Source organism: Pygocentrus nattereri, chromosome 11 (genome assembly GCF_015220715.1).
Source record: "Pygocentrus nattereri isolate fPygNat1 chromosome 11, fPygNat1.pri, whole genome shotgun sequence".
Lineage (NCBI taxonomy): Eukaryota > Metazoa > Chordata > Actinopteri > Characiformes > Serrasalmidae > Pygocentrus > Pygocentrus nattereri.
Genome location: NC_051221.1, coordinates 28,434,160 through 28,461,120, shown reverse-complemented (window position 1 = coordinate 28,461,120; position 26,961 = coordinate 28,434,160). Strand labels below are relative to the sequence as shown.

Genomic DNA, 26,961 nt, shown 5'->3' with positions numbered 1-26,961 from the left:
TGTAACCCAAGGGCTGAAGGAACATGACGTGCATGATTTTCAGTTGATTAGGCCACAAGCCAGCACAAAAGGTGTAAAAACAAGTTCTAAATGAGAAACAGTGCTGAAAAATCCACACAATAAATGTTGAGTATTTATTAAACGTTATAGCCACACAAAACACTAATTTAAAATGCATTTACATATATACATTTGTCACTACACACAAATACACAGGGAACATATGAAGGCATGTTACTCCTTTGCGTTCTCAAACTTTGCTTGTGTTGAGACAGAGCTAGTGTGACAAAAGGTGCAAACGGGAGATCAACAAAACAACGGCCTAAATACAAAAGCAAGATAAAAGATGAAAAAAAAATAAAAATCTGGCAAGTATGAGGAAAAAAAATTGAAAGCAGTGCTCCAGAAAATACTGATTCTCTCACTCCCCCAAACAGTTTATGAACTGTTAATGCATCCATACCTGCAAAACAGTTACATGCCATGCCTTTACATTCCCTTTATCACAGTCCAAAATGATGGCTTGAAGACATTCACTTGATTTGGATGAAAAGACAAGTACGTAAGCCAGCTGATTTTAGGGTTGAAAGCCTGTCTGCTTTCCATGTACTGGAAAGCTCTTTCTTCAAACATCCTCAAATGGCCCTTTATTTACTAAAAAGCTCCTATTAGTAACACTCACACACCTACTGAGTGCTACACTGATCCCTCCCACTTATAGATTTTCAGCATCTTTTCAGTGAGAGAAGCCAGGTAGTATTCCTGGTTCATCTCAAATCGGCAGATGTCCAAAACAGGAAGATCTGCAGGCAGCTTCTGAAGTAAGGCACCACTACCAGCATCCCACACCTGGAGAGAAAACAGAGAAGTCTGAGTATGTTTTTATTTCTGGACTTCTTCCCATACTACAAAGTACAGAAAAATTCATGAATGTACACAAACATCACAAATTCAATAACGCACCATGGTTGAACTAGAGCCCTCATCTCCTGCACACACTAGTGTGGCACTCTCACCAGCTGGGCTTTTAAACACAGCGTTCTTTGTGAGCAGCTTGCAAGAGGAGCCAGCAGTGAAGGTCTGGACTGGGGAGCAGGAGCAGACAGGTGCCTGGGAGGAGTCTGTCTGAGGGCTTCGGTTCAGCTCCATCAAAACACAGCGGAGAGATGGGTTTGCACGACCTGGACCAAGACAGACAGCAATTAGTCCCACAGGTTAACAAGTTTTGATTTCTCTATTGAATTGTTGCCACCAAAACCCAATCGTGAAATACTGCACTGTACATTTTAGTGCTTAACTGTCACAGTAAACTTGTTCAAAAATCAGAGGCTGCTTATTAATTAGCTGATAAGCTGAGTTCATTGTGTTGGTGTAGGGACATCACCACAATGTGTGGTAAAACTCCAGGACAAGAACTGGGAAAGCCTCAAAAATAGTCTTGGTTTGAATTGAATTGAATTTCACCAGCATTAAGAAATCCCGACTGCTAGTAATTTGGAGCCCCCTAGTGGTTAAATTAATTTAAAAAAAGTAATAAATGCTCATTCCAGCGTTTCTATATTCCCTTGTGTCATAAGTGCTCTCAGAACAAACTCAGCTAGTTTATTCCCACCCCTCACACTAGAGCTCATGTGAGACTATATTCTATAGTTTACTTTAGGGATCTAATAATAGCTGGAAACATTACAGTTTAATTCTGAAAGGGCCAAGCTGTAAACATTTTACACTATCTTATTTCAGTATATGATATTCAAAGAAATCTAAATTCCCTGGTTCTTGTTAAGAGGAGTTCTGCAAATAAAAGTCTCACCAGGTCTTGTTAAGAGGAGGTCTGCAAATAAAAGTCTCACCAGGTCTGTAGGTGACCAGGCAGTGTCTGGTCTCCGGTTCCACTTGTATATCTGTGCAGCCACCAGACTCTAAAGGCAAAACATGAGGTCTGTAGGTAGTACCATCTACATGCTCCCAGAAACATCCTCCCTCAAGAGAGCCAGCAATGAGGCCACCACATGGGAAGAGACTGGAGGCAGCACGGGGGAGGTAGGACAGGGACACAACTGGACAACTGCAAAACAAAAGATTCATACATGGTTGTTAAGATGTAGAAATGGTCAGAGTTGTTGTCTCCAATGCATAATACCATCTTTGGGGGGGTTGGGACACACTGAACTGAGCATGAATGATTAAACACATAAGTTAAAGCATCCCTCATACACAATGCAACCTGTACAGCCAAAATGGCTACAATAAACACCATCACAATCTTTTTGGCTGAGGTGAAACAATGATTAAGATTTACTTCAACACATTTAAAACCACGTTGCTCTGCAAACACTTTCAGCCTTATGAAACAGCACAGTCACAGTACAATAATTGTGCAACTTAAAATGGAAAATGGACATAGATTTTATCTATGCAATCCATGTTTGTTTATGGCAACAATGTTTGTGGTGATTCCAAATGCAAATCACATTATGTGAAAATGAGCAAAGTTGCATTGCAGCATGAAAAAGGAGGAATCTGTAACAGTTTGTAGTCTTTAACAGTTTGTAGACCTACCTGGAACGGAGTGGGGTGAGCTCCTGCACATGAGTGCTGGTGTCCCGGGTGTCATACACTAGTATTGAGCCATTGCTCAGGCCAGCATAGATGTAATTGTTGTTGTCGTGGCACCAGCAGCAGCTCCAGACAGGTTTACCGGTGTTGTAGGCCTGAACCACAGTGTTGGTCCATAAGCTGTAGAGAAAAACACAGCATCAGGAGAGCAGACCTACAATATATAGCAATCGCAAAGCATGGTGCAAGACACAGTCCACTAATTTGAGGTGTGCATGTTTATGACTGATTACCAATTTAAAGCTTAGACTTTGAGTGCCAAACAGTATGCAGCTGTGTTTCCCAAACACAGTTCTGTGGGCTCAGCTACACAACATTTTGCGTTCTATTTGCACGAAAGACACATTATTAGCTTCTCCTCAATAGTCAAATTACTTCTTCAGCAGAGTGTGTGAGAGATGGAAAATGCAGATGGGTCTCCAGTACTGTATCAAGCTAGCAAAAACAGGCAAAACCAGTTTCGTACCTGGTAAGTTTGAGAGTGTTATCAAGAGCAGCAGACAGCAGTAGGCTGTCTTGCTGTCTGTTGAAGGCGAGGCCTCTGATCTGTTTAATGTGGATAGGAACATAATGACTGGCTTTCAGATTTGCAGCGCTGATCTTTTTCACCCCATAGCCTGTAAGCGAGAGAGTGTAAGCAGCAAGGTCAGTTTACAAAAGGTATAAATACTAATGACAAGAAAAAGTATTGCAGGCTTTTATGAATGCTTACCAGGGACCAGTGTGGCATGAGGGGATGGCTGAGAGGCCAACAGACAGCTGAGGGGCTCACAGTATGACAGCACACGACAGCCTCCCGCTTGAGACACAAGAACCGCTTTTGAGAAAACATACTGTCCAGCAGAAGACTCTTGTCTCTGAGTCAGTGACAAAGTAGAGGTTTGGGACTGAGAGGAGCTGGAGGCAGTCTGAGCCATCAACCTTCTCAACTCCTGCACGGAAAAGTAATGGAGAAAAATCAGGTTTACAGGACATGCAGAAACACAGTGTAACATAGAAGAACTTCAATAAACACCAGTTAGACATCGAAACTGACCACTGATAAAGGGCTAGAAGATAGCCAATAGATTATTCAAGAAAACAGGTCTACTGAGTATGACTGTACACCAGCAAGGTGGACCGCGAGTATAAATTAAAATAGCACATTTCCTCTAAATCACAATTTTCTTTTTCCCCAGGGATAAAGTAAGGGACAGAATTGGAAATTTAATAGAACAGTAAGCATAGCAAATAAATAAACTACATTGCCAAAGTATTAGTTCGTCTGCCTTCACACGCATACGCACACGCTTGAGTGATATCCCATTCTTAACCCATAGGGTTTAATATGATGTCAGCCCACCCTTTGCAGCTATAACAGCATCAAGTCTTCTGGGAAGGCTTTTCACAAGGTTTCACAAGTGTGTTTACGGGAATTTTTGACCATTCTTTCAGAAGCGCATTTGTGAGGTCAGACACTGATGTTGGACAAGAAGGCCTGGCTTGCAGTCTACGCTCTAATTCATTCCAAAGGTGTTCCATTGGGTTAAGGTCGGGTGCAGGCCAGTCAAGTTCTTCCACACAAAACTCATTCATCCATGTCTTTATGGACCTTGCCTTGTGCGCTGGTGCACAGTCATGCTGGAACAGAAAGGGGCCATCCCCAAACTGTTCGCAGAAAGTCGGGAGCACGAAATTGTCCAAAATCTCTTGGTCTGCTGAAGCATTAAGAGTTCCTTTCACTGGAACTAAGTGGCTGAGCACAACTTCTGAAAAACAACCCCACACCATAATCCCCCCCTGTTTGCAGTAGCAGTGTGCATGCCTAGGTGCTTGGTTTTATACACCTGTGGCCATGGAAGTGACTGGAACACCAATGAATTCAATGATTTTGATGGGTCAGTGAATGCTTTTGGCAATATAATGTATTTAACAGCATTGTGTTTAAAAAGTCAGAGCATGCGAAGCAAAAGAACAGGGAGATAAAAGGTGTTTTGTGCAGGTCTTATACCTGAACTTCTCTCCGGAGTTTCCCACACTCATCTGTTACTACTTGCAACTGCAGACGGCACTGAGCAGATTCCAGCTCTGCCTTCCTCCGCAAGCTCTGCTCCTGCTCTAATGATCTAGACAAATAAACAAACATAACCCTCCATAATCTTATTCATGCTGAAAAAGTAATTTCTATCTATGTCATTTGAAACTCGATCTCACTTTACCTTTTTAAGCTTTCCTGTTCTGTGTTGTCTAGTGCCCTCAATTTACGCGCATAAAGCAAGACTATATCAGTCCGCTTGGCCTTCTTGTTGCACTGAAAAGAGACAAAGCGATTTTTGTTCAAATGCAAACTTTACACAGTGCTGTTTCAGTTTCATGTTAAACACAATCATAGTTTTTACACAATCATAGTTTTTCTAACTGTAGTGCAAAAAATAACTGGGAACAAGGAACAAGACATTAAAGTCAACACATATATTAAGATAGGTAAACATTGGCTATCTGTAATCTTTATATGACAGAGCACCTTAACCTGCTCCTTTAGCTATCAAAGTGACAACTGACCTGTGGGCATTTGGCTCCCTGGCCTTTCAACCACCGGTCAATACAGGTGAAGCCAAACAAGTGGCCGCAGCGCAGTGTAGCCAGACGATGTTCCCCTGAAGTGGTCCAAGGTTCAAAACATATAGAACAGGTCTCACCCTCTCCTTCCTCAGTCTCATCCACAGCAGTGGAACAGGCAGCAGTTGCAGAAGCAGCTTCTGCAGGCCCACACTCAGTCTACAGAGGAATATTTTAACATTATTATAAGCACTGAGATTTTTCAACCTGCGGATGTTCCTTTCATAGAATCTAGTTTTTCATCTACTGCATTTTGGTGAAGTGCACCAAATATCCATTGGTGTTATTTGATTGGTCAGAAATGAGAGGGATACAAGCACTCTGCCTCCACAAACACATCTGCCTCTATTGGGAAACCTACTAACCCACATTTTTTTTAACTTTCACTCAGGTATCCTAGTATAAAATCCAGATCTATCCATCAATTACATACTTGAAAAAAGATTTCACATGCAATAGGTTGCCAGAAAATAAAGACTATTGTCTACATGTATCCCAGTAGAGGAATAAAATAACCCTTCCTTGATCTATTTATGACTGATTTTGAATTTAACTAACCAATTTGCAGATGTCTGGGCCAACCCATCAAAAATACTTTCTGTAGTCCATGTGACCAATTCATAATACTTCAAAGTTTTTTTTTTTAATTTCAAAAAAGAGAAGAACATTCAGATTTCATTGTTATGGACCTTTTCAAACAGACTGATTATGTGGACAGTACAGCACTGATGTGCAGTGAGAAAAGCAAGCTCTGAAGCTGAACTACCTTATTTGGTGCACATCATCGTAACAAGTTTATAATATAAATAAATAAATACATACATACATTCAGTTGCTGCACTAAACCAGCTAGGTGGGAAAGCTAAACACACTAGAAGCCTATGTGCAAGTATGATGAGTCTTTTGTGAACCTGCTAGTAAAAAAAAAAAAAAAAAACACACCACACACAACACACCATTCTATATACAGGTGACACTCACTACTAGGGGTGGAAATCTCTTGGCACCTCACATTTCGATAACAATGCAGAGGGCCACGATGCAATTATAAAACAATTATCGATGCATCTTTTTTTCTATACAGGATCTCTTATTTTGCCTCAGTGTGACGACTTGGTACTTTTAAATACTTTTAAATAGTATTTGTAATGATCTGTAATGAATTTACTTATAATATCTTTTATTAATAAAATAAATGGAAATGATGTGGCAAGTGAACTGGAAGGCTTTCATTCATTGCTTTTGTTTGGAGCACATGAGACGCTGCCATCACTCTTCTGCAATAAAATGCGCTGTTATGGAGAAATAAGATCCAGTGGCAGTGGATACCCACGCAGCACGTTACAGCTGTCCTGTCCGTTTTCTTTAGTGATTTTATAACTTCGGATTTGGTCTCATTGTAGAGAACCAGGGTCACTGTGTCAGTAAAATATCTGCGAGACAGAACGTGTGCAACATAGTGCAAAAGCCCCATTTCTCAACAACACTACAAGTGACTAAGCAACACAGTCTCTCCTGGCTAGCAGCTACGAAAAGGCAGAGAGAGAGAAATTTAGCCAAGACAAACATTTGGAGACTTATTCGCATTTATAAGCACCTTAGTTGGTTTCCTGGAACGTTAATGTTAACAACTGCAAACAGTGGAACGATGAGAGACATTTTACAATAAGTTGCTCTACTGAGAAAAGGTTTCCGGATGGAAAGGGGAGGAAAGCAGCTTTAGCTGAGCTAAAGCTTAAAGTAGAGCAAAGTAAGTCTGTGTTTCCGTTCATTATTTTTTAGCCTATACTCGGAAATTAGTACACACTGAGACACACTACATAAATGTTGTGGCTCCCAAGGTGGTCTGATTTTTGTTCTTAACATTTGGGTTGTGACTCCTGATCCAACCTGACTTTAATGCAGAGGGAGTTGGCCGGATTCCTTACTCATCCAGTTGTTTTTGTTATGTGCCGCCACAGGGATTGCAACGCATCTACGAATTTATTTTTTCCCGGACACCTACTCACTACTGTCAAGACAGCATTATTTCTGTATTTGACTTTAAAGAAAATTCTAACTGAAATGTCAAATGATAGTATAGGGAACACCAAATTATATCAAATATTATACTAATAATATGAATTTAACAAGTGTGCAAATGGCCAAAATATGTGAATAAAATTCAAGTTACTGTGAAACTGCATAGAAAAATGCTCAGATCATTAGATACATAAAAAGAAAATGTTTCTCCTTTCAACATACCTGGGTTTCAGGCTGAACTAGAGGTTCGCTCCTCTCAACTTGAGCAGAAACAGCAGGCTCTGTGTAAAGGACAGCAAGATAATTTATCATAGATAATTTATTTGAATTCCATAAAACAACTGGTGAAGTCTAAGCAAGACGTAGCCACATCATTTAACATACAAAGTGCAAAATAATTCTCCCCCATTTTGAGTGTCTCTAGCACAATGTGAACACTTCAGACTGTTACATGTTGGGGTACCTGTTGTACTTGACTCCTGAAGTGGGGGGATCACCACTGGGTCTTGCTGGCTGGTGTTAGGCACAGGGACAGGTTCTGCAGGTCTGATTTCTGTGCTCTGTCCACTGTTTCCCTCCTCTTCAGAGTCACTCACCTCCTCTGTGCTGCCCGAGTGGGGGTCTGTGTCACTTCCTGCTGACACCCTGAGCAGGAAGTCCAAACGGCCTCTGTTCAGAAGTGTAGTCTGAGTTGAGTACTGGAACCGCAGGCCTGGTCTACAAATGGATACAAGGTTCTGTATTCACTTAGGAACATGCAGATATCAGCTTGAGCATAGACATGTTTTCGGCTAGACAAGAATGACAGTCAAAGTGAACCTGTATGCAGAGATTTGTACTCAAATGTTTAGTTATTGAAGAACAGGCACTTGGAATCAGATGCAGCATCAATGTTTAAAAAGGTCTGGTGCACCACAAATACGTTAAATATTAGTGGTTTCTGGTCCTGGGGCAGAATTACCGAAGATCTTAACTGTGAAACCTATTTAGTCATATCATGATAACTTCGGTTAGAATGGAATTTAGGACAATGGCTATTATAGAATAACGTTTACTCAGTTCATTATCTTATTAACTCCAGAAAAGATAATTGTATTACAGAAACATCCTAACTGGACAACACCAGTGGTGGGTCCTAAGTCTTGTTTTAAGCTTAGCTGTTCTATTGAAAAGAGAATGTTATTGATTTTAGACAACTGTGACAAGCAGCATAACAAAATTCACTATGACCAGCATAATGGCATTTCATGTATTCATATTGCATAACAGCAGGTGCGCTTTTCACTTCTCCAAACTCTGTGTGTTAATACTAGTCAAAACTGGCCAAATAAAACATATCAGTGATGGTGGTAAAAAATTTGGAGACATAACTGAATGAATGACACAGTACAGCACATATGCCCGCTAAACGCTTGGTAAATGAAACTGGGAAGCAGTATTTACATCTTTAACTTTAAGTGGACTTTTTAACCATGGTAGCTGTCTAGCTAACTGAAATGCATTTTTTAATAATGTTTTGATTACGTGCTTACATTTCAGCTGTGTGCATGTTGTGAAGTAATTCAATTTCCTAACTTGGGATATGATGCTGTAAGATACGTGGAAGGACAAGTTACAGGATCTGTAACTTGGCCCCTGGTCCTGAAGTACTCATTCGTCCTGCATATTTTAGTGTTTTATCACTCCTCTGTTAATAAGCCCTTTCTGAATTGACATCAGTGTGAAAACAGACTGCTACCTCAAGACCTCAGTTTGGAACACAGCTGCTCTAGAATTATCTTACTCATCGCGTACTACACATCAGTAGCAGAATACCTAAAACACAGTGCAAGGCAAAAACCGTCAGTCCTTTATTTTTCCTTCATACCTAGCTCTCCGTCTCCTCCTGACAACCTGAGTCGCTGCGAGTCGTGGCCTGTCAGCAGGGGCAGTGCTTCCTCCTTCAGGTTGCCTTTCACTATCTTCGTCCTCCTCCGCTTCTGTGCTGCTCCCAGAGTCAGGGATGATTATGGGCACTTCCACCCCTACAGAGCTAACAGATGCCCCTGCTGCTCCTAACTGCACATCCACCTCCATATCTTCCATCTAGAAGACACAAAACACAAAGAAAGAGGCAAAAAGAGTTAGTGGGTTGAAATATCATGGCTGATGTAAAAAAAAGAAAAAAAAAACCTTATGATAGCTAGCTGGACAATCACATTAAACCATCAATGATAATGGAATGTGCATTCATGACTAACACTTTACCACATTCGGTTTTATCTCGCTAGGAGTGTTATACATACAAGGAATTTTCCCTTATTTTGTTGAGTGCAAGCACGTTTAACACACCATTCTAAAGACATTAAACAAGCTTGCTAGGCTATTACCAAATGTCAACAGACTTCTTGGGTCTGTCCCAAAACTGAAGGGATTCCAGCAAGGGATCTGTAGCCCACATGCTCAAAAACGTTCATGACTACCCACATGGGGGTAGTCATGAACGTTTGGGGACTAGACTGATAACTTTCAATCATGTGAGAAGAGAGAAGGGGTCTAAGATTTGTTGGACACACACAGGCTTGGCTTTGAGCTTAGATTATCTAGCTGACTGAAAATTTGTGCTCTGTGAAATATCCTGCAGTTCTGGGCCAGACCTAAAGCATTCTTAGCAGATTATGCTGGTTTATAGTGGAATGAGGGAGCAGTAAAGGGAGTAGCAAAAGATAGGGGAAGATGCTGGCCAGTGGTGTTGACATATTCTTGTTCTCAAATCGTGTTGTAGGGTACAGAAGATTGGGTGAATGGGGCTGGAGATTGCCCTTTCAAATGTGCTGTTTTTTTTAACCTCACTATTTAATCTATAATCTCCACACTGTATCTTGGGTATGTTTGCGAAAAGCTGGCTTTTTAGCTTACTGCTTTGCTTGCTTTCCCCTGCCCGTACTTAGTTGAAGAGAATTTTGTTCCTACTTTTGATGGCAACAACAAACTTGCTGTTTTTGAGGCTTTGCTTGTTTATTGGAATATAGTGAATAAGAGTGTGTAGGATCACATTAGAAAGGCTGGTTATGATAAAACAGAGAACAGGTACATACGGAAATATTTCTTTCTTTGAACGGAAGTATACTAGCATTGAGCATGCATACTTCTCCGTTGCCAGGGCCCTCGCTGTATTTTCTACATCTGCAATGATTTAGAAATGAATCCAGGCATAAAAACCAGATGGATTACTGTCTTTGGGGGTCATTGAATGTTCCTTGTTCTAAGTGACTGGTGATATGCCACTGACAACATTATCAAACAGCAAAGGAACAACTCAATGAATCAACCATCTGAGGCTCCATGTATTAAGGGTGCTGTTGGCCTGGGATGTTCAGCTCTAGTCCTGGACAGCTCATATCAGCACGAATGGTTGCCTATGTTCCTTCCTCAAAAAGGGCCCTGCAAAGGCTGGACAGGCATACTGTGGCCACTGTGGGCACACGCTTCAAACAGCCTGTTAATGTAAAGGAATCAATAAGTAGTAGTGGTGGTTCTATATATAGCACCAAAGAACTTCTGCTACTGTTACAAGCATGGCATCGCGACAACAGAAGAACCTGTTTTTGGTTCTATATAGATTCATTTCCAAAAAGGTTGTAAAATATAGAACCATCCTCCGTCAATCTGAAGAATCCTTTCACCATGTAAAGAAACATTTAAGCATGAAATGACTCTATGTAGAATTCCTGTTTCTAAAGAGAACCATTCCTTTACTAAAGAACCTTTGAACAACCATCTTTTTTAGCCAAGCGTGTAGCTAAGGTTGGCTGGCTGAGCGGGGTCAACGTTGTCTGTCTATCTAGCACTTACTAACGGCAACCATTTGACTAGAGAAACAAAGTCAAGCAGTCCTCTAACGCCCAGTCTGTGCATCTGATTTTTACTGTTAATGTAAGACACTTGATTGCAAAAACTGTAAGGACTATGTGGCTAGCTCGCTAACGTTAGCAAGCCAACTAAGTGCTCATTATCATCACAGTCGAATAAAAACATGACCTAGCGAGCTAACTATGCATTTTAACCCTTCTTCATAAAGGTTTCTGTACTGGATTACTGGCGTCAAAGCCATGACAATCCATAAAAGCACAGGCTACTAGTTAGCCTGTTAGCTAATCAGCTAACTCATGAAGCTTATGGCTAATAGTGACCCCAGCGTTACCAAAACATTGACGTTACCTTAAGACTGGTATTTTCCCCTTTTGCCACATTAATCAGACATCATCCATAAGTTAACCGTCATTGGGCGTAGAACTGACTCGAGGCTGGTTTGGGGATAATTTGTGAGGATCAGTGAGCTTGGTAATCAGTTTTGTAGCTCAGTTAGCAGATCTCCAGATCTCAGGCGTCCCTGTCTGAAGTCCGCGCCACACTGTAGGCCCGCCCCCCAGTCTCACTGCTTTACTCACTCAGCTACCGCCTCACGGCGCCCAGCTCAGCGGGTCACTCACGACAGACGTCCAGACACATAGTGTTACAGCCCCACACCGCACATTTCAGAAAACAGATGAGAAGACTTTACCTAAACGAGGTAACATGTCATTTGAGTTAGTCTAGGGTTGCAGTCTTTAATAATTTTTTTTGCTGTTATGATACATAGGAAATGATCTGGCTTGCCAAAACAAAACTGCAGCCCAGGCTCTGAAGTATAACACGCCAGCTCAGCTGTACAGCTGCAGTAAGCCCTTTGGACTCTGTAGATGAGTTTGTGACTTTGTGAAGCTATTAAGACTATTTTTAAGACTATTTAAAAACTATTTTTGACTGGATGTATTTGACCATATATTGTGCGGTTCGGATCATGTTCAACAGATGGCGACAGAGCCCCCTACTCCTTCTGAGAAAAAGAAACAGGTTAGACATTTCAGAGATTCTGTTCTCTTTTTTTCCGACAAAACATAACTAATCTCACCTAGATTTTATCTAGATATTACCAGGTCATTCTTATCCAAAGTTTTAAACATTTTTATTTTTCTAATTACACAGTTACATGACATTATGCTGAATTATTTAGAATTGTAAAGGAAACCAAACAGAATTCTTAAGAACATCTATATCTTTATTAAAATAATTTCTCATTTACACATTTCACATTATACAGAAGCACAATACAGGTCAGCATTCAAAAAGTGACAGTTTAACATTTTTTGCAATTATTTTCTTGTTTCCTACTTACTCAGAATTACACCAAGTTATTAAGAAAAAGCAGTCTACAATTGCAGGGAAGCACCAGAACTATAGCATACGTCTTTAATCATCAACAGTTATATCCATAAATAATATTTTTACTGTAGAATAATTAAAAGTCAGAATTTTTTTGGTGTTTGCTGGGATTTGTGTAGGCCAGGAGTGTCCCTCAGATAATGGCATGGATGAAGTTATGTAGTAAGGAAAGTCTAGAACTCTCCCACCCACACTGGGCAATGTACTTTTCTGTCAGCTAGCTCTAACACTAGTTCCCATAGATTGTCATAATTTTGATAACTGGCATCACAAACTCTTTCATGCAATATAAAAAAAGGGAAAATTCATCTTAATTGGGTGAAGTAGGAAAAAAGAAGTAACATTGACAAAATGTTAAACAATTTGTAAAAAAAAAAAGAAAGAAAGAAAAGACCGACTTAAAGGTGGACAATAATCACATAAATAAATGTAAAGAAAGTTGTCTGACCCTTTTTAAGACTTATTTTTACACAGGCTGAAAAATGCATTACAGTACATAAAATTTCAACACTGTTCCCTTAAAATGATGGAAAAATGACGAAGACCAACAATTATAAAACACATACATACAAACAAATAAAACAATGTCCTCTGAAACTGGACATTCTTCTACACCTTATGACTCCAGCAGTCTCTTCCGGCTGTATGTCCTGCCACACCCCTGGTGTTTCCGTGGCTGGCTAAAAGGTGAAACTTCTAAGGATAATATACCCTTATTACCATACTGCTCTGAGTTTCCATTTGATGCTGTAGAAAGAAGTTCAACAAAACATTAAAGCATTGCAAGTCTGTAGAATTCATCCTGATAAAACTAGTACATAATTAGAGACTAAAATCATAAGGAAATGCAGCGAGTAGACATTTCAGTTGAAACTAGAAAAATTAAGGCAAGTATTATAATGTAATTGTAGTTTAAAGTAGTCTGGCCAAGCAAAGGCTTGTAGTGGTGTAAAGACCACATCCCCAGGCAAAGTTTAAACTAAGGCTACTTCCTATTACAGTGGCATGACAACCACTTTAGAAAAGATTAACAGAAATAGGAACCTTAAAATTAAATATTACGTATTTAGACAGTGACAGTATAACTGCATATGCCCTTTGAATTCTCACCATCAGATTGTGTGGTTTCCTTGGTAACAGTGGCCTTTGCTCCTTTGTAGAGTAAGGGTGACTGAGTGAGAGCAATTATTCCACTGACGGACACTGGTTTCTTCACTTTAGAGCTTGGAGGTGTAGCCACTGTGGAGAAACAAAGCAACCATGAGATCCTTGAAGACAAGATTTCAAAGCTCAAAGATGAAGATTAAAGCTGCAGTCAGGTATCATTACAGTTATAACAACAAAACAGAATTCACTGAACCACTACACATTCATATTTATCACCATGTAACGAAATTAAACTAGTTTAGATGGCTGATGGCACTTTCTACAATTCTTGATTTGGCCTTTAATGCCAGAAAAGGCATACATGGGAAAAACAGAATGTTTGTGGAAGGCTAGGTGGAAGGGTTCCATAAAAATGTAAGAATAACCCTTTTGAGCATTCAACTAAAATTAAATTTTACTGTAAAATTAACATTCATCATTACATTTCAAATGTCTTAAGGGAACAATCATTACACTTTACAGCTAAATTCATATACAACTTATGTATTGGCACTGTAATAAACTGACTTAAATTCCACTTTAAAAGAATCTGAAAATCAGCAGTGATTGAGGTACTTGCACTTAATCCAATAACTGCAGAAAATCAGATTTGGTCAGTAATCAACGCATTTACATGCACTTGAGTAATCAGATAAGGGAAAACTCCAGGTCTACATGAGTCAGGCAGTAATCGGATTTCTGCTTTGCAACAAGCCAATAATCTCACAGAAGATGTGACAAACATAACATAAACTCAAACTTAAAAAAAAAAAAAAAAAAAAAAAAATTATATATATATATATATATATATATATATATATATATATATATATATATATATATATATACACACACACACACACACACCCACCACTTTATGAACAAAGTATATTTAAATCACTCATTTGTCAAGCATGCAGTTGGGAGCACTGTTCATCTTGTGGCAATGCCACTTGCTTATTTCCGGTCTGTTTTCGCACATGCACACTGAGAAATCTGAAGGAAATCTGAATAAGAGTATACGCGCACAAATAAATCAGAATACTGAGCTAAAATCCAGCTCTATCGGATTCCTAAATCAGATTTCTAGATCAGAGGGAAAACGGGGGGAATTCTTCTTAATTGGTCCTTAGATTTTGTTCTTACATAAAAACAAATTGGAAAAAAGAAAACAGCGGTGAATATTCATTGAAACTGTGCAAGCAGGTTTTAAATATGAATTTCCAAGAATGGTTGCTGAATGAGGCCCAATATTCTTCACAGCCTTACCCACATATTACCTGGTCTAAGTTACTCTTTCCTATTTATCTATGACAATCCTTCACATATTCCAACATCTTTTTAAAATTGCATTTCTTCACCACTGATTCTGACCTCTTCATCTCCACCGGCGAACAAAGCTTTAATTTCATACCTAATTTGTACTTGGAGGCAGGGGTTCTTGACTCCTTGAGATCTTCTGCCCCCTGTAATCTGAACACACCATCAAGCTCCGGGTCCTCTAGTACCTCCACCTCACTCTTGAAGGCGTTTTCTTTGGTCCCCAACATATCAGTCCTTGCCCTTTTTTTACGAGGCCAACTATTTAAGTTCTCTGGGGTTGACCAACCTCTGCTCTGAGGAGATGGAGTCCAAGGCATGTTTTCCCCAGCACCCAGGGGGGAAGGGCTATTATTAGGAAGCCTTGTGGGAGTGATGGACTGACATATGTATGTCTGGACACCTCCTTTCCCAGGTGTGTCATGTGTACAAAGGTTTGGGGATATGCAGCCATGTTCTCGATGTTTAGAACAATGTGCAAGTGGGCTGTCAACCTTTGGTGCCTTAGCAGTCATAATATGTGGAGCCAGGCCATAATCAGCCGCTTCACCTGAACTAAAAGAGTCAGTACGTTTGAACTTAAGCTTAGGCAAACCAGATGCCTGCATTTCTAACTCTACTTGATAAGTAAGGGGATTGGGTTCAGCAGGCTTCTTCCCTTGTCCTGGTGTTCCTGATGCTCGGGGAGTGGAAAACCTTGGCAGTCCAGGTGAATATCCAAGACGTGCTGCCGCTTTTCTTTGTTGCCGATCTGGAGTCTGACGAAAGCCATAGCTACATCCTTCAGCAGGAAGAGATGGTGTGCCTGTGAATTCAAAAACTCCTGAGGATTTAGAGGACTTCCGTGAGAAGGAGATGTTCATCTTAATGCCACCAGTAAGTTCTGTCCTCACTACAGAGGCTTCTGCGATATCAATGCTTTCTTCTGTGGTGGTAACACTACACTGAGAGGAGTCAATCTGTTGTGAGTCTGAAGATGATTCCTTCTCCACCATTCCCTTAGTGGATTCATTGTGTCCTGCAAGAGTCTTTGTTGTCCAAGGATCTCTATCTAGTGTTTGCTTATCCCCAGTATGATCTGTTGAACTCTTTGGATGACTGGTGCTAGCAGATGTATTCCCAGTTGAGTGTGATCTCAGAAATGGTTTTGAAGGTTTCTCTTTCACAGGCAAAAACACACCTTTGCTTGAAGAGGGGCTACTGCCTAGAGGGGATTTAGCTGTGTGATAAGGCATGGTAGAAATACTTTTAAGTGGAGTCCTTCCAGACCGAGTACACATTCTGTGTTCTGGTTCAGGGCTTTTTTTGGGAGTTGTTATTTCCGGGGTTAGTGGTGATGAATGATCAATAGAAAGTATATCAAGACTCTGAGGGTCAACTTTCTCTGGTAAGCTTAATGTTCTCCTTGTGTTCTGTGAACTCTGGCCCAAAGTGGGTTCTTTAAAGTCAATATTTCCAGTGATTTCAGATACTGTTTGTGTTTCTGGGGATGTCTTGCATTTTCTTTGGGTCAGTTTGTCAGGAGTTTTAAACACATCACCCTGAAATCTGCAGAACTTGCTTGGTGTAATCAATGTTGGCGAATATCTCCTAGAGGACTGTGCAGACTCTGGGACCTTAAATGTATTTTCTGATGGACACTTCCGAGGAGATGGAGACCAAGTAACACTTTTCTTTGGTGTTTTCATGCTAGGGCTCCTAGGGCAAGAGCCAGACAGGGTACCATGTTCCATAAAGCTCTTCACTGGAGTTCTGAGAATGCCCTTCAGTGGGCTTTTCGTGGGTGTCTCCATTACCATGCTCTTTGCAGCTGGGGATCTGAATGGGCTTCCTCTCAGGATCATCCCATTCTCCCCAACAATATGCCCTGGGCTCGTAGAGAATGGAGAGCCTTGAACCTTGGAAGAAGAAGATGGTGTCCTGGGAGTTCTGCTGCTTACTGTATAAGCAGACTTATATGGAGATTTATACGGGGATTTTCTTGGAGTTTTATTGCAACTCTGAAAAAGACGAATTTCAACAAGTTAATATCTGAAATTAACAAAGGCAAAAGGATAACATATCTAATTATTTATGCAGCACATGCATGTCATTTCTAACATAAGCATTACCTCAAAAACAGAATCTGTGGACTCAAGTCGAACTTTTCCACTGTCCCTAGGTCTCCAAGAGGATGTGGAAGGGCGAACAGGGGATTGAGCAGCACCAAAAAGAAGTCTCATTGGAGACTTAACACCATCAACATTAATACCTCCTAAAATGGGAACACAAAAACATTACATAAATTGCACTAGTGGTATAATCTGTGTGGTAACAAAGCATTCACTGTTAATTATCAGTAGTTATTCTTTGTGCTACTACCCCAGTAAGAATGGACTTTTACGCCATCCAAGGCCCACTCAGGGTTATTCCTGCTCACCTTTACCCTCAGAGATGAGGAGCTGTGAGGAGGACAGGGCTCTGTCCAAATTTCGAGACCGTGGTTGTGAGCTTGAGTAGAAAACACTAGAATGCCTCCTGGCAAGGTTTTTTATTCTAGGACTTCTTCTCAAATCTGCCAAAAGGATATAAAGATTTTTTTTACAAAGAAAGCGAAGATATTAAACAGAACATTTCTTTTTATATACAATGTCATTGTGTATTCATATCTGAGTCACTGACCGGTAGCAGGTTTCACAGGAGATTCCTCAATAATGAACATATCAGTTTCACCAGACCTCCTGACAATGAATGAAGACATACAATGAAGACATTTGCAGATATTTTGCAGGACTTGTTTTAGGTTAAAAGATTAATTTGAGCCTTCAATGCGATTTTAAAAACATTTGATAAATTCACCAAACTATTTGGAATTGATTCATAAAACCTACCTGCCACTTTTCTGTCTTTGCAATAGACGATTTGAAACCTGCTTATGCAGTGGAGTCTCTGAGACTTTTTTCCTCAGCAGAGCGTGTTGATCTAGAAGCAGAGAAAATAAAACCTAATTAATTCTTGTATTCCTATGCTGTACCTTTAACATTATGTTGTCCCTTGAAGGTAGCTAGCTCAATTACCCTCATCCATCTGTGATCGTTTCCGTTTCTTCATTCCTTCTAACACTGACACAGACTGGCTGCGAGGCATTTTCACTTTCTTTGAGGGAGAAACAGCCTCTTGGTTGAAGAGATTTCTCCTCACCTTTGTTACTTCTATGAAAATATTACATGCCAATTTACTACTTTTTTTTTTTTTTTACACAAAAAAGTCACATTTTTCTTTACCTACCTTGAACTGCTTGTTTTTGAGATGGCAGATTCCCCACACTTCTTTTTTCTGAAGAAGTACACAGCTTTGGCTTTTTCTGTGTCAAACCAGAGGAAAACAATGTCAAGCCCTTTAGAGGAAAAAAACCCAAAACCAAACATCTGCAAAAAGAGCAAAATAACTTTTTTCCCCCAAAGTCACCTGTCTAGTTGATTTTCTGGGCATTTCTATTTGTCGGAGAGCCTGCGAAACCTCAGTCATGCTCTTATGACGTGAAAGCATACTGGTTCTGAAAAGCAAAAAAATTGTTATAAATTATTCTGTAAAGCAAATAGACTTATCTGTACACAGAGTGTCTTTTCCACATTTGGACTGTTTCAGCGGACTCAGGGTTTTCTATGCATATGTGAAAATGTCAAATGAACTACAGTTACTACAGAACTACAACTACAAATGAACTTCACTTAAAAGAGGCCCTGAATATTCTGTAATTACTCTCGCTAGGATGAAGCAATCTAAACGAAACAATGTGCAATGTGCTCCTCTGTATGCAGAGTTTCGAACAAAGCCGGGATGCCCCTGCTTCGGAGCGCTGAGGCATGAGTCGTGACGTTTAATTTCCGTTTGCAACTTTCAGGTACATACCCCCATACCCCTTTATGTGTCTAGTAGAAAACGGAGATTACTTTCAGCAAAGCATGTAATGCAACCGATTACACATACGTCAAGGCGTGTAGTGTATTTTCTTGGTTCAGACTGCTTCATTCTAACAGGAGCTACAACAGAATACTGGGGGCCTCTTTCAAGTGAACCTCCCAGTAATAAGGTTCATTTTGTGGATTGTTTTGCTTTATGGTCAAAGAACCTTGAGGCTTATTGTATGTACACAGCCACAGACTTCCAGTACTTAGTGGGTATAAACAAACTACTCTGAAGAATGGTTGCCAAAGAGTTTTGTGTGGTCTTGTGAAGCCGTTAAGTGCCTGTGTGTACTAGGCATCCATGTGATGCAGTTAAAACCCCAATTTGAATTTAAAAAAATTGTCATAACCGTTCAATGATTTTTAATAACTTAGAGCTATTCAAGTATTTTACTATGGGTTCAAACATGGTTCAACCAATCAGCTGGCTCCTTTTCAGGTTCAAAAAAGAAGAAAGTTTAAAAAGAACTGCATGCGAAAACACTCCTTTTGTTCATTACTCACCTTCTCTTTTTAGCAGAGCGATTGCGTAACTCTTCAAGCTGATTTCCAACACTAGAGACCATGCTCTGTGTGACTGAAAGTGGAGAGGGGCTTACAGAAACACTTTCTTTTGCCATTGAGTCATCACTAAAAAAGTCAGAGGGCAGGGCAGCAACAAGTGCCTCAGGCAGCTGGATGCCAAGACTATGGTAGATGTCTGCCAAGACCTTAGGAATGTCTTTTAGGTACCTATGATAGTAAAATATACAACAATGTTATCACCATGTGCAACACACCAACTAATTATAGCATTTTCAAATACATTACATTTTTTTATTTACAGTACACATTACATACAGTTTCAGAAGCTCCTCCTGCATGAACTTGGAAAGATAAACAGGATCATTTGTACGAGATATTATTTGCAGCATACCAGCCACCTATGTGAAACAACAGTGAAGGAGACCACAGGGAGTACTTTTAGTTTGTACAAAATGTAGTTATTTGTATGTCAAATGTAGAAAATAAGTTGATTACAGAATAACTGACAAGTACTACCTTGAAGAACCAAACAGTAATGAAAAGAAAACTTCTTACTTCCTCCACCATCTGTTCCACATTATCTGAGTCTTGATCTGAAGATGCCTGTCTGCACACCTCAAGTCTGAGAACTACTTGCACCTGACAACTTTACAAAGATGAGAAATTCAGAGTTTTGCAATTCTACTAGGGAAGCAATACCTATTTTTGAATCTTTTTGTGCATTTTCAGAATTACTATGCAAGCATCTTAATATAAGAACTATATAACAAACACTGCTGAAAAAATAAAACAGTACGTACTCTCTGATTTTACTCTCAGTGTCTGAGGCACTTCCATAAAGCTGTCGAATAGACTGAGGGCTTTTCAAAAGGTTCTTCTTGATTAAATCAAAGAATGAAACCTGTTAAAAGAGCAACAAAATTTTAAAAAGTGCATCAAAAGTACACCCATATTCTCAGCCAAGCTGCAAATTATTTACAGACTTCAAGTCTAAAAAACCAGGACGTTCACTGAAATGCTAATAAAAACTGAAAGCACTGGAAAATTCTATTTGACTTGTACGAAATTCAACACAGTGCAAATAAAAATTGGGACAAAAGCATGTTTGCTACGGTTATGTCATCTCTACTTTTAACAGCACTTAATGACTGTTTGGAGGCTGAATGCACCAATTGATCCCGTTTTAAAGACTATCCTGCTTTAACTACACATCACTATTTTCAGCTAGCTCCACCCCCGGCTCAACTTGATGCTCAAATATGAGCGGGGCAAGGCAGGGATGTACAGGTCTGTGAGGGAAACCGGGTGGGCTGGGCTGTTGTGCTTTTAGAGTTGGAGAGTGACAGAATTAAACGGCACTTTTACTACTGAGAGGTCTTATGAGGCTGACGATTTTTCTCCACTACAATTCCCATCTTCAACTTCGTGTTTCTGATCAGGCAGTGTATCTTGAGCAGTATGAGCCACTGAAGAGCTAACACAGTGCCAGAAAATGATTAGTAGGGAGTGAAAGAGGCATCAGAATGGTAGTACATTCCCTGAAACAGTGACAGCTCGCGTCTAATTATCTATTCAGAAGAGTCCTGATTACTTAAGATACACTGAATTCTGAATGAATAAAGGACATTTCTTTGAACATTACATAAGTATCATTCACTTTGACATCAAGGTAACAGAATGCATCACCAGTCAGCCAGAGTTTGCTGTAGCCCTAAATCCTTACATTCTGCAAGCTGTTCATAGCACTAACCAGTGTTACATCCGATTCAGTTTCCACTCAAATCCACGTTCCCCTGTATAAAGCAAACCTTGGCATGCATTCACTGAACAGAAATCAAGGGCAAGCAACACTGGAACTATGGAAAGCAGGGGAAAAAAAGTTTGCCAATGGCTGTATGGATGAAAGGTTTACACAGTCGGTAACAATGGCCATTTAACGTTAACCTTTCCTAAGCCGTTTCACTTTCCCGTGTTGCTTGTCGATGATGTCTGTTCAGTGAGTATGTGTGCCCGAGAGTCCAAGTGGTAAAAGAATACGTGAATTGGACAGCAGCTTTACTAAGCTCAGATTAACAGGGTTATTTACAGTTGGTACAGACAGCTGGCACATCGCAGCCTTGTGAGTTGGTGCTGAGGGTGTTTAGTTCAGCGCAGGAGTGTGGTTACCTCTTCGCTCAAGAGTCTTATGCTTTTATATTTATGAGTGCAATACAAGTAGGTCATCATCAGGGGGTGGTAATGTTGTTTGACTGATTTGCATACTGTGACGTTTCATGGTACTTCTGTACCAAGACACATCATCTGCGCCTACAGCAGAGTTGAACCAGAGGGGCACTGCAAAGGTGGAACTGGCCACGAAAAAGTGATATATCTGTTAATGGGTCTTAGGATGGACTTAGGGTGGAAATTTTTCATTGTTGCATTAGCACTTCATAATGTATCACACGTTTTCAAAGGGAGACAGGTCTTGATGGCAATCAGGCGAGTCTAGCATCAGCATTCTTTGATTAAGCAGCCACACTTTTGTAACATGCAGAATGTGGCTTGGCACAATCATGTTAAAATTCGCATGGGCATCCCTGAAAAAGATGTTTTCTAGAAGACAGCATATGCACTAATTTACTCCCATACCATGACAAAAACTAGCTTTTAAATTTTACGCTGAAAATAATTGAGTTCTTTTATTCCTTGGTCCACACTGTCCACTATTTTCATACACAATCTAAAAGATGGGACTCCTGGAAAGGCCATACCACAATATGTTTTCATTGTGCATCAATTCATTTCAACTGAGCTTGAGTCCAGAGAAGTCAACAATGTTTCTGGACGTGGTTGACGTATGCTAAGCACAGTGGAAACCATAACTTTCTAAGGGATTGAAGGTCATGAGCAAATTGTGGTTTTCTGCTTTGCCCTTCACACACACACAGATACCCCATACCTGCCCATAAATTATTTGACCTTTTGTGGATGCTTCTTTTATACCCAAGGATGACCACATCGCATGCTTAAGATGTTTTTTTTTGGTTTGCTTTGGTTTTTCCATTTCACAACATTCCTAGTCTTAAATTGCCCCAGACCACTTGCTGCATCCAACAATTTGAGAATGAGCATATTTGCAAAAAGTACTGGGGTTAATAAGGTAAAGCATTAAATATCTTGATGTATTTTAATTTAAGCACAGGTAAATACAAACTGGACTTACAAATCACTGATTTCCCTTTTATTTAAAAATAATAACACTTTGGAATTGAGGTTAACATCTTTAAAATAATAAAAATTAACTTTTTAAATTTATTATATTATTAAATATATTACTTTAAAACAAAACTAACCTTTTATAAGAAACTGAACAGCAAATTTTTAAAAGTAACTTGTCTGTGTTTCCAAAGGAAATTAACAAAAACACTGTCTTCAGGAACATGGGCCTAACAAGCCATCATATTTTTAACCCACATATTGATGTTTCATTACTTGATGCACAGGCCTCTGAGATGCAAGATCTGTTAAAATCTCACACACTCTGTTTAACCAACACATAAGTGCACTTCTCACTCACCTCTGCATGGGTGTGACTTTTGATGAAACTTTTCACCACAGAGAGAAGATTCTGGACTTCACCAAAAAGAGACAAACTCCGATCCTCCACAGCCTGTTGATATCCAAGTTTCAAATGGGAAAGTAGATCCTCTTCATTTTTGAAGCCTGCAATATAATTCATGAATACATGAACTTCTGTAATAATCTAAAGCATATTTTCATAAATGAGCTCCAGGTGCTTACAACTTACACATGGGACCAGATTTAGTCTTTTCACCAGAGCATCTCTTGTTCTGCTTCTCAGTTCCTTTGGCAGTGTTAGAAAGGTCTACTTCTGCCTGGCTCTTCTGTTCTTTTATATTAAAGCGAGCAACATTCAGCATCTGCAGGGAGCGGCTCATTGTCTTCATCTTCTGCCTTACTGGTGTACGCTGAGCACCTTCTACTGAGCAAAGAAAGTCATTAGCAATCTGAACAGACTATGTTGCTAAATCTAAGTTGCTATTACCTGTATGCAGGAGTAAGAAGCATTGTAAACCATGTCAATCTTATCCAACAGCCAAAATAAAGGATTTTAAACATGCCATATTAAATGAAATTATGAAATATATTTTCATAGGAAGGTATCTGAAATGACAGATATACTAACTTTTTTTGCCATTCGAGCCCGTGTTAGTTCCAGTTCTACCGCTTTGATACAGCTCAGCTAGTGTGTGTGTTAACTCCAAGTGAGCATCTTCCTCTATTTGCTCTTCTTCGGATGGAGCAGCATGAAGAAGCCTAGGGATGTGAAGTAACCAAAAGCATTGCTTTAATATAAAAATAAATATAAACATAAATATGTTTGGTTAAAAAAAATGTATTTCTTCAGCATCTGTAGATATTATTCAAATAAATACCTCATTGACTCCATCAAATGACTGCTAATCCCAGTTTGGTCAGACAAACAAAACCAGCCTTCTGTAACATCTGCTGCGAGATTAGTCCACTGATGGAGCTCTTGATTTGCCCAGTCAGGAATCTGAGGATGACTCATTTCTTCTGCAGTAACAAAGTTAAAGGTTGTTAAGTTATTTTAAAATACACCGATCTAACTCCTTAAGAGGCACATCTTTCCTCTCTTCAACAGAAAGGTTAGTTCTTAGATTCATGTATGTAGACAAGGCAATCCATGTTAACTAACAGTTTAGCAGTAATGTTACACCTAACAACTGATCATGTTTTATCAGGGACATTATTTCATATGTTCCTGTTTTGTCAGGGTCATTAATTCATGTCAAATTGTCTGACAACATTTGATGCCTGATTTCTTTAAAACATTCTTTATGTCAGTAAAGTGCTTTGTGGTTGCTTGAAAAATAACCTGATGCTCGCTGTGACCAGTGTAATTCAAATTAAAATGGGGCACTGTTGGTCATCACATACAGTTAAGGATTCACTACACACATTTTACACCAGACTATGAAACAGTGGATTTTTAGCAAAATAATAGTATACTTATTTCTGTTTTAAACAGGCCACAGGGGCTATAATACTAGGGTAAACCTTATCTTTACAATAATAGGTCCATTGATTATTTTACACTTCAGCAATGAGGTCACACCTGATTGCACTTTAAGATAAGCCATGGCAGTCTCGTAAATACTCTCATGATCCTTTCAAGACATACCTGTCATATTTTCATCCTTCATGATATCATACATCACGCTAAGAACACTCTGGACAATGTCAGGAAGATCAGCGGAGTTCTCTCCAGTTTCTGAGGAAATAAGGCTCTTGTCCAGCACCTCTTCACATTGAGCAGGCAGGTGCTGAAGAACTGTCAGAAGAGCTGTACAGGGAGACAGCACTGACAGTACAGCAGAGCGGACCAGACCTCCTTCACTGATCTCTGCTAGCTGTACAAATGCACAAAAGGCATGGAGTTAAAAACCAGAACACGTACCATGTTTCATATCATAAAGAAAACATTAGTTTCAAAAGAATAATAAGTGTGGTCTCCTCACTAAAAGCATTCCATGTCTATTATTCAGGTGAAATTTATATAAAAACACACAGAAATAATTTTACCACGTGAGAGGCCTGATGGGAGAGTTCCTTTAATAGGCCCTGAAAGCGAAACCGACCCTGCTCTGGTTTATCTTGGCATAACAGGACCCAGCACTCTGACGCTAAATGACTGAGGGAGCTGGTGTCTAAACCTTGCAGAAGAGTTGTCAGAGTCACTTCTATAGGAGCACACAGAAGCCTCTGTCTGCATGACACAGACTCAAGGGACACGCTGCAGGTTTGTTTGTCCTCATCTGGCATCACAAGGAAACAATTGTTTGGATATTAATGAATACTCATATAGGACATCTAGGCAAGACATTTGGAGGAATATTCATTACCTGTACCCCAGCAAAGAGTTCCCACAAGGGCTGGAAAGGCCTGCTGGTATGCCTTTTCAGAGCATAAAATGTAGTCAGTGCTTGAGCTAGTGGGTAAGGCATGTTTTCCTTCATCCACAAAACCCAGGTTAGGATGCTCATGTTTCAAGGCCAAACAAGGTGTCAACACAGGAACCACCTTTCCAGCTACCTGCTGCAATACCTCCATCACAGTATTTAAACCGTTGTGTTCATCAAACTCAGAATTACCCTGTTAAAAAAGCAGTACAGTAAAAACAAATAAATAAACAACAAGGCTCTATGAACATGTCTATGAAAAAGCGATGATGTGAGAGAAACTGGTGCAAACTAACCTTGTAAAAAATGCAATCGGCCCAATGAAGGACAACTTTCTTCTGAATTAGTAGGTCTCTTATCCGTTTTGCCAGGACAAGCTCATGTAAATCTCTGTGACCTCCACTGTCGCTGCTACGTAGAAACTCCTCCAGCTCGCTCTTGGAATGTGGACACGTGGAGACCACAAACAAAACATTTTTCCCAAGACATGAAAGCTCGTCATCAGCCAGAGAAATGTTTTTGCTGCTGCGACACGACCTCCTTGGCCGCAAGGTCAGTTTCGTTGGGGATGTTATGTCCGGTCTATCCCACTGGAAGTCCAAAAGAATCTCCTTCAGTGCATTTTGCATACAGTTCGCTGGGCTTGGCTGAAGTCTGCGCTGCTCATCAGACGTCTTGTGATTGGCACCATATTTTACCAGCTCCTCTTCAAATTCGCCGAAGGCTTTCACTTGAAGTTCTCTGAAATCTGTGCCTCTGGTCATAAGACCTGCACCTTGCACAGTTCTCGAGTGGAAAAACCTGTAACCCCATCGCACTTTCTCGAATCCGTATTTACTGCCCAGGGAAAGAAGAACTCTTAAAACCCACCGCTTCACGTAATTATGGCACTCGTCTGTGGAGACGTGACGCTCTTCTGACCAATAGCCAACATCGATTGCGAAAACCACATTGTAAGAGGCCATCACTTTGCAGTTAAGAGATGCATTAGTACGGTCAGTTACAGCATACCGAGTCCCAGACTGGCCCGACTAACTAAACCAGTGTGAGTGGAGTCGGCATGAGTGGTTCTCTCATTTACAACAAGCTAGCTCACTAAGTTAGCTTAAATGCTAACTTGATTAGCAACATTAGCTGCACGACCTTAAACAAATGCTAACTCGCTGCAGCGTTGGACGTTAACCACTGAGCTAAAACGACTGCTCACGGTATCCATAAAAGTACAACGATAGTCGATGAAATATAAAAAAATAAAAGCACCGTTTATAAGATCGAGAGGTGTAAATAGCCGTTTTCTCCGTTCTCTGTGCTCCGACTCTTCGCGCTCCTCAGTTGATTTTTCGAACCTACACTGTCATTGGCTGAGAGCAGAGCACTGCGTCATCCATGTCGCAGTCTGTGATTGGATCAAAGGAAGATCGATCAAAATAAGACCTTCTCACTTTTTAAAATGTGGCTTGTGTACGATGTTTCGGTGCGTCTTATGCAAATATAAAATCAAACAAAAACCTACACAAATAATTAAAAGTAGTTCGAGTGTTTGGACCGCTATCAAT

General features: G+C 40.0%; 2 protein-coding genes and 1 long non-coding RNA gene across 5 annotated transcripts; 1 reads left to right on the top strand and 2 right to left on the bottom strand.

The window, feature by feature from the left end:
• Positions 1-120: 120 nt before the first annotated feature.
• On the bottom strand, positions 121-11,627 carry rfwd3 (ring finger and WD repeat domain 3). The gene is made up of 13 exons (XM_017699457.2): positions 11,437-11,627; positions 9,104-9,321; positions 7,700-7,953; positions 7,459-7,517; positions 5,158-5,373; positions 4,815-4,906; positions 4,607-4,721; positions 3,329-3,548; positions 3,083-3,233; positions 2,560-2,736; positions 1,851-2,065; positions 964-1,181; positions 121-849 (listed from the first exon to the last, which is right to left on the bottom strand). Exons 2-13 carry the CDS (start codon positions 9,319-9,321, stop codon positions 697-699), a joined length of 2,088 nt encoding a protein of 695 aa, XP_017554946.1. The 5' UTR covers positions 11,437-11,627; the 3' UTR covers positions 121-696.
• Positions 11,628-11,704: 77 nt separating this feature from the next.
• Positions 11,705-17,546, top strand: LOC108428441. The gene is made up of 4 exons (XR_001857930.2): positions 11,705-11,788; positions 12,070-12,111; positions 13,702-13,799; positions 17,108-17,546. It is a non-coding gene; the product is annotated as an uncharacterized LOC108428441 (long non-coding RNA).
• ticrr (TopBP1-interacting, checkpoint, and replication regulator) lies at positions 12,296-26,721 on the bottom strand. Of its 3 annotated transcripts, none has more exons than XM_017699455.2 (22): positions 25,702-26,721; positions 25,349-25,598; positions 25,029-25,261; positions 24,628-24,856; positions 23,858-23,999; positions 23,608-23,738; positions 23,209-23,400; positions 22,978-23,123; positions 20,219-20,319; positions 19,974-20,064; positions 19,734-19,816; positions 19,398-19,625; positions 18,394-18,481; positions 18,214-18,289; positions 18,003-18,137; positions 17,817-17,907; positions 17,608-17,666; positions 17,366-17,500; positions 17,058-17,200; positions 15,041-16,946; positions 13,591-13,719; positions 12,296-13,227 (listed from the first exon to the last, which is right to left on the bottom strand). In XM_017699455.2, the coding sequence occupies exons 1-22, from the start codon at positions 26,368-26,370 to the stop codon at positions 13,097-13,099; spliced, it is 5,388 nt and encodes a 1,795-aa protein (XP_017554944.1). In that variant the 5' UTR covers positions 26,371-26,721; the 3' UTR covers positions 12,296-13,096. The 3 variants fall into 3 exon arrangements, with proteins under 3 accessions (XP_017554944.1, XP_037398820.1, XP_017554945.1); XM_037542923.1 differs by having other exon boundaries at positions 18,003-18,134; XM_017699456.2 differs by lacking the exon at positions 18,003-18,137.
• Between the last annotated feature and the right edge of the window lie 240 nt (positions 26,722-26,961).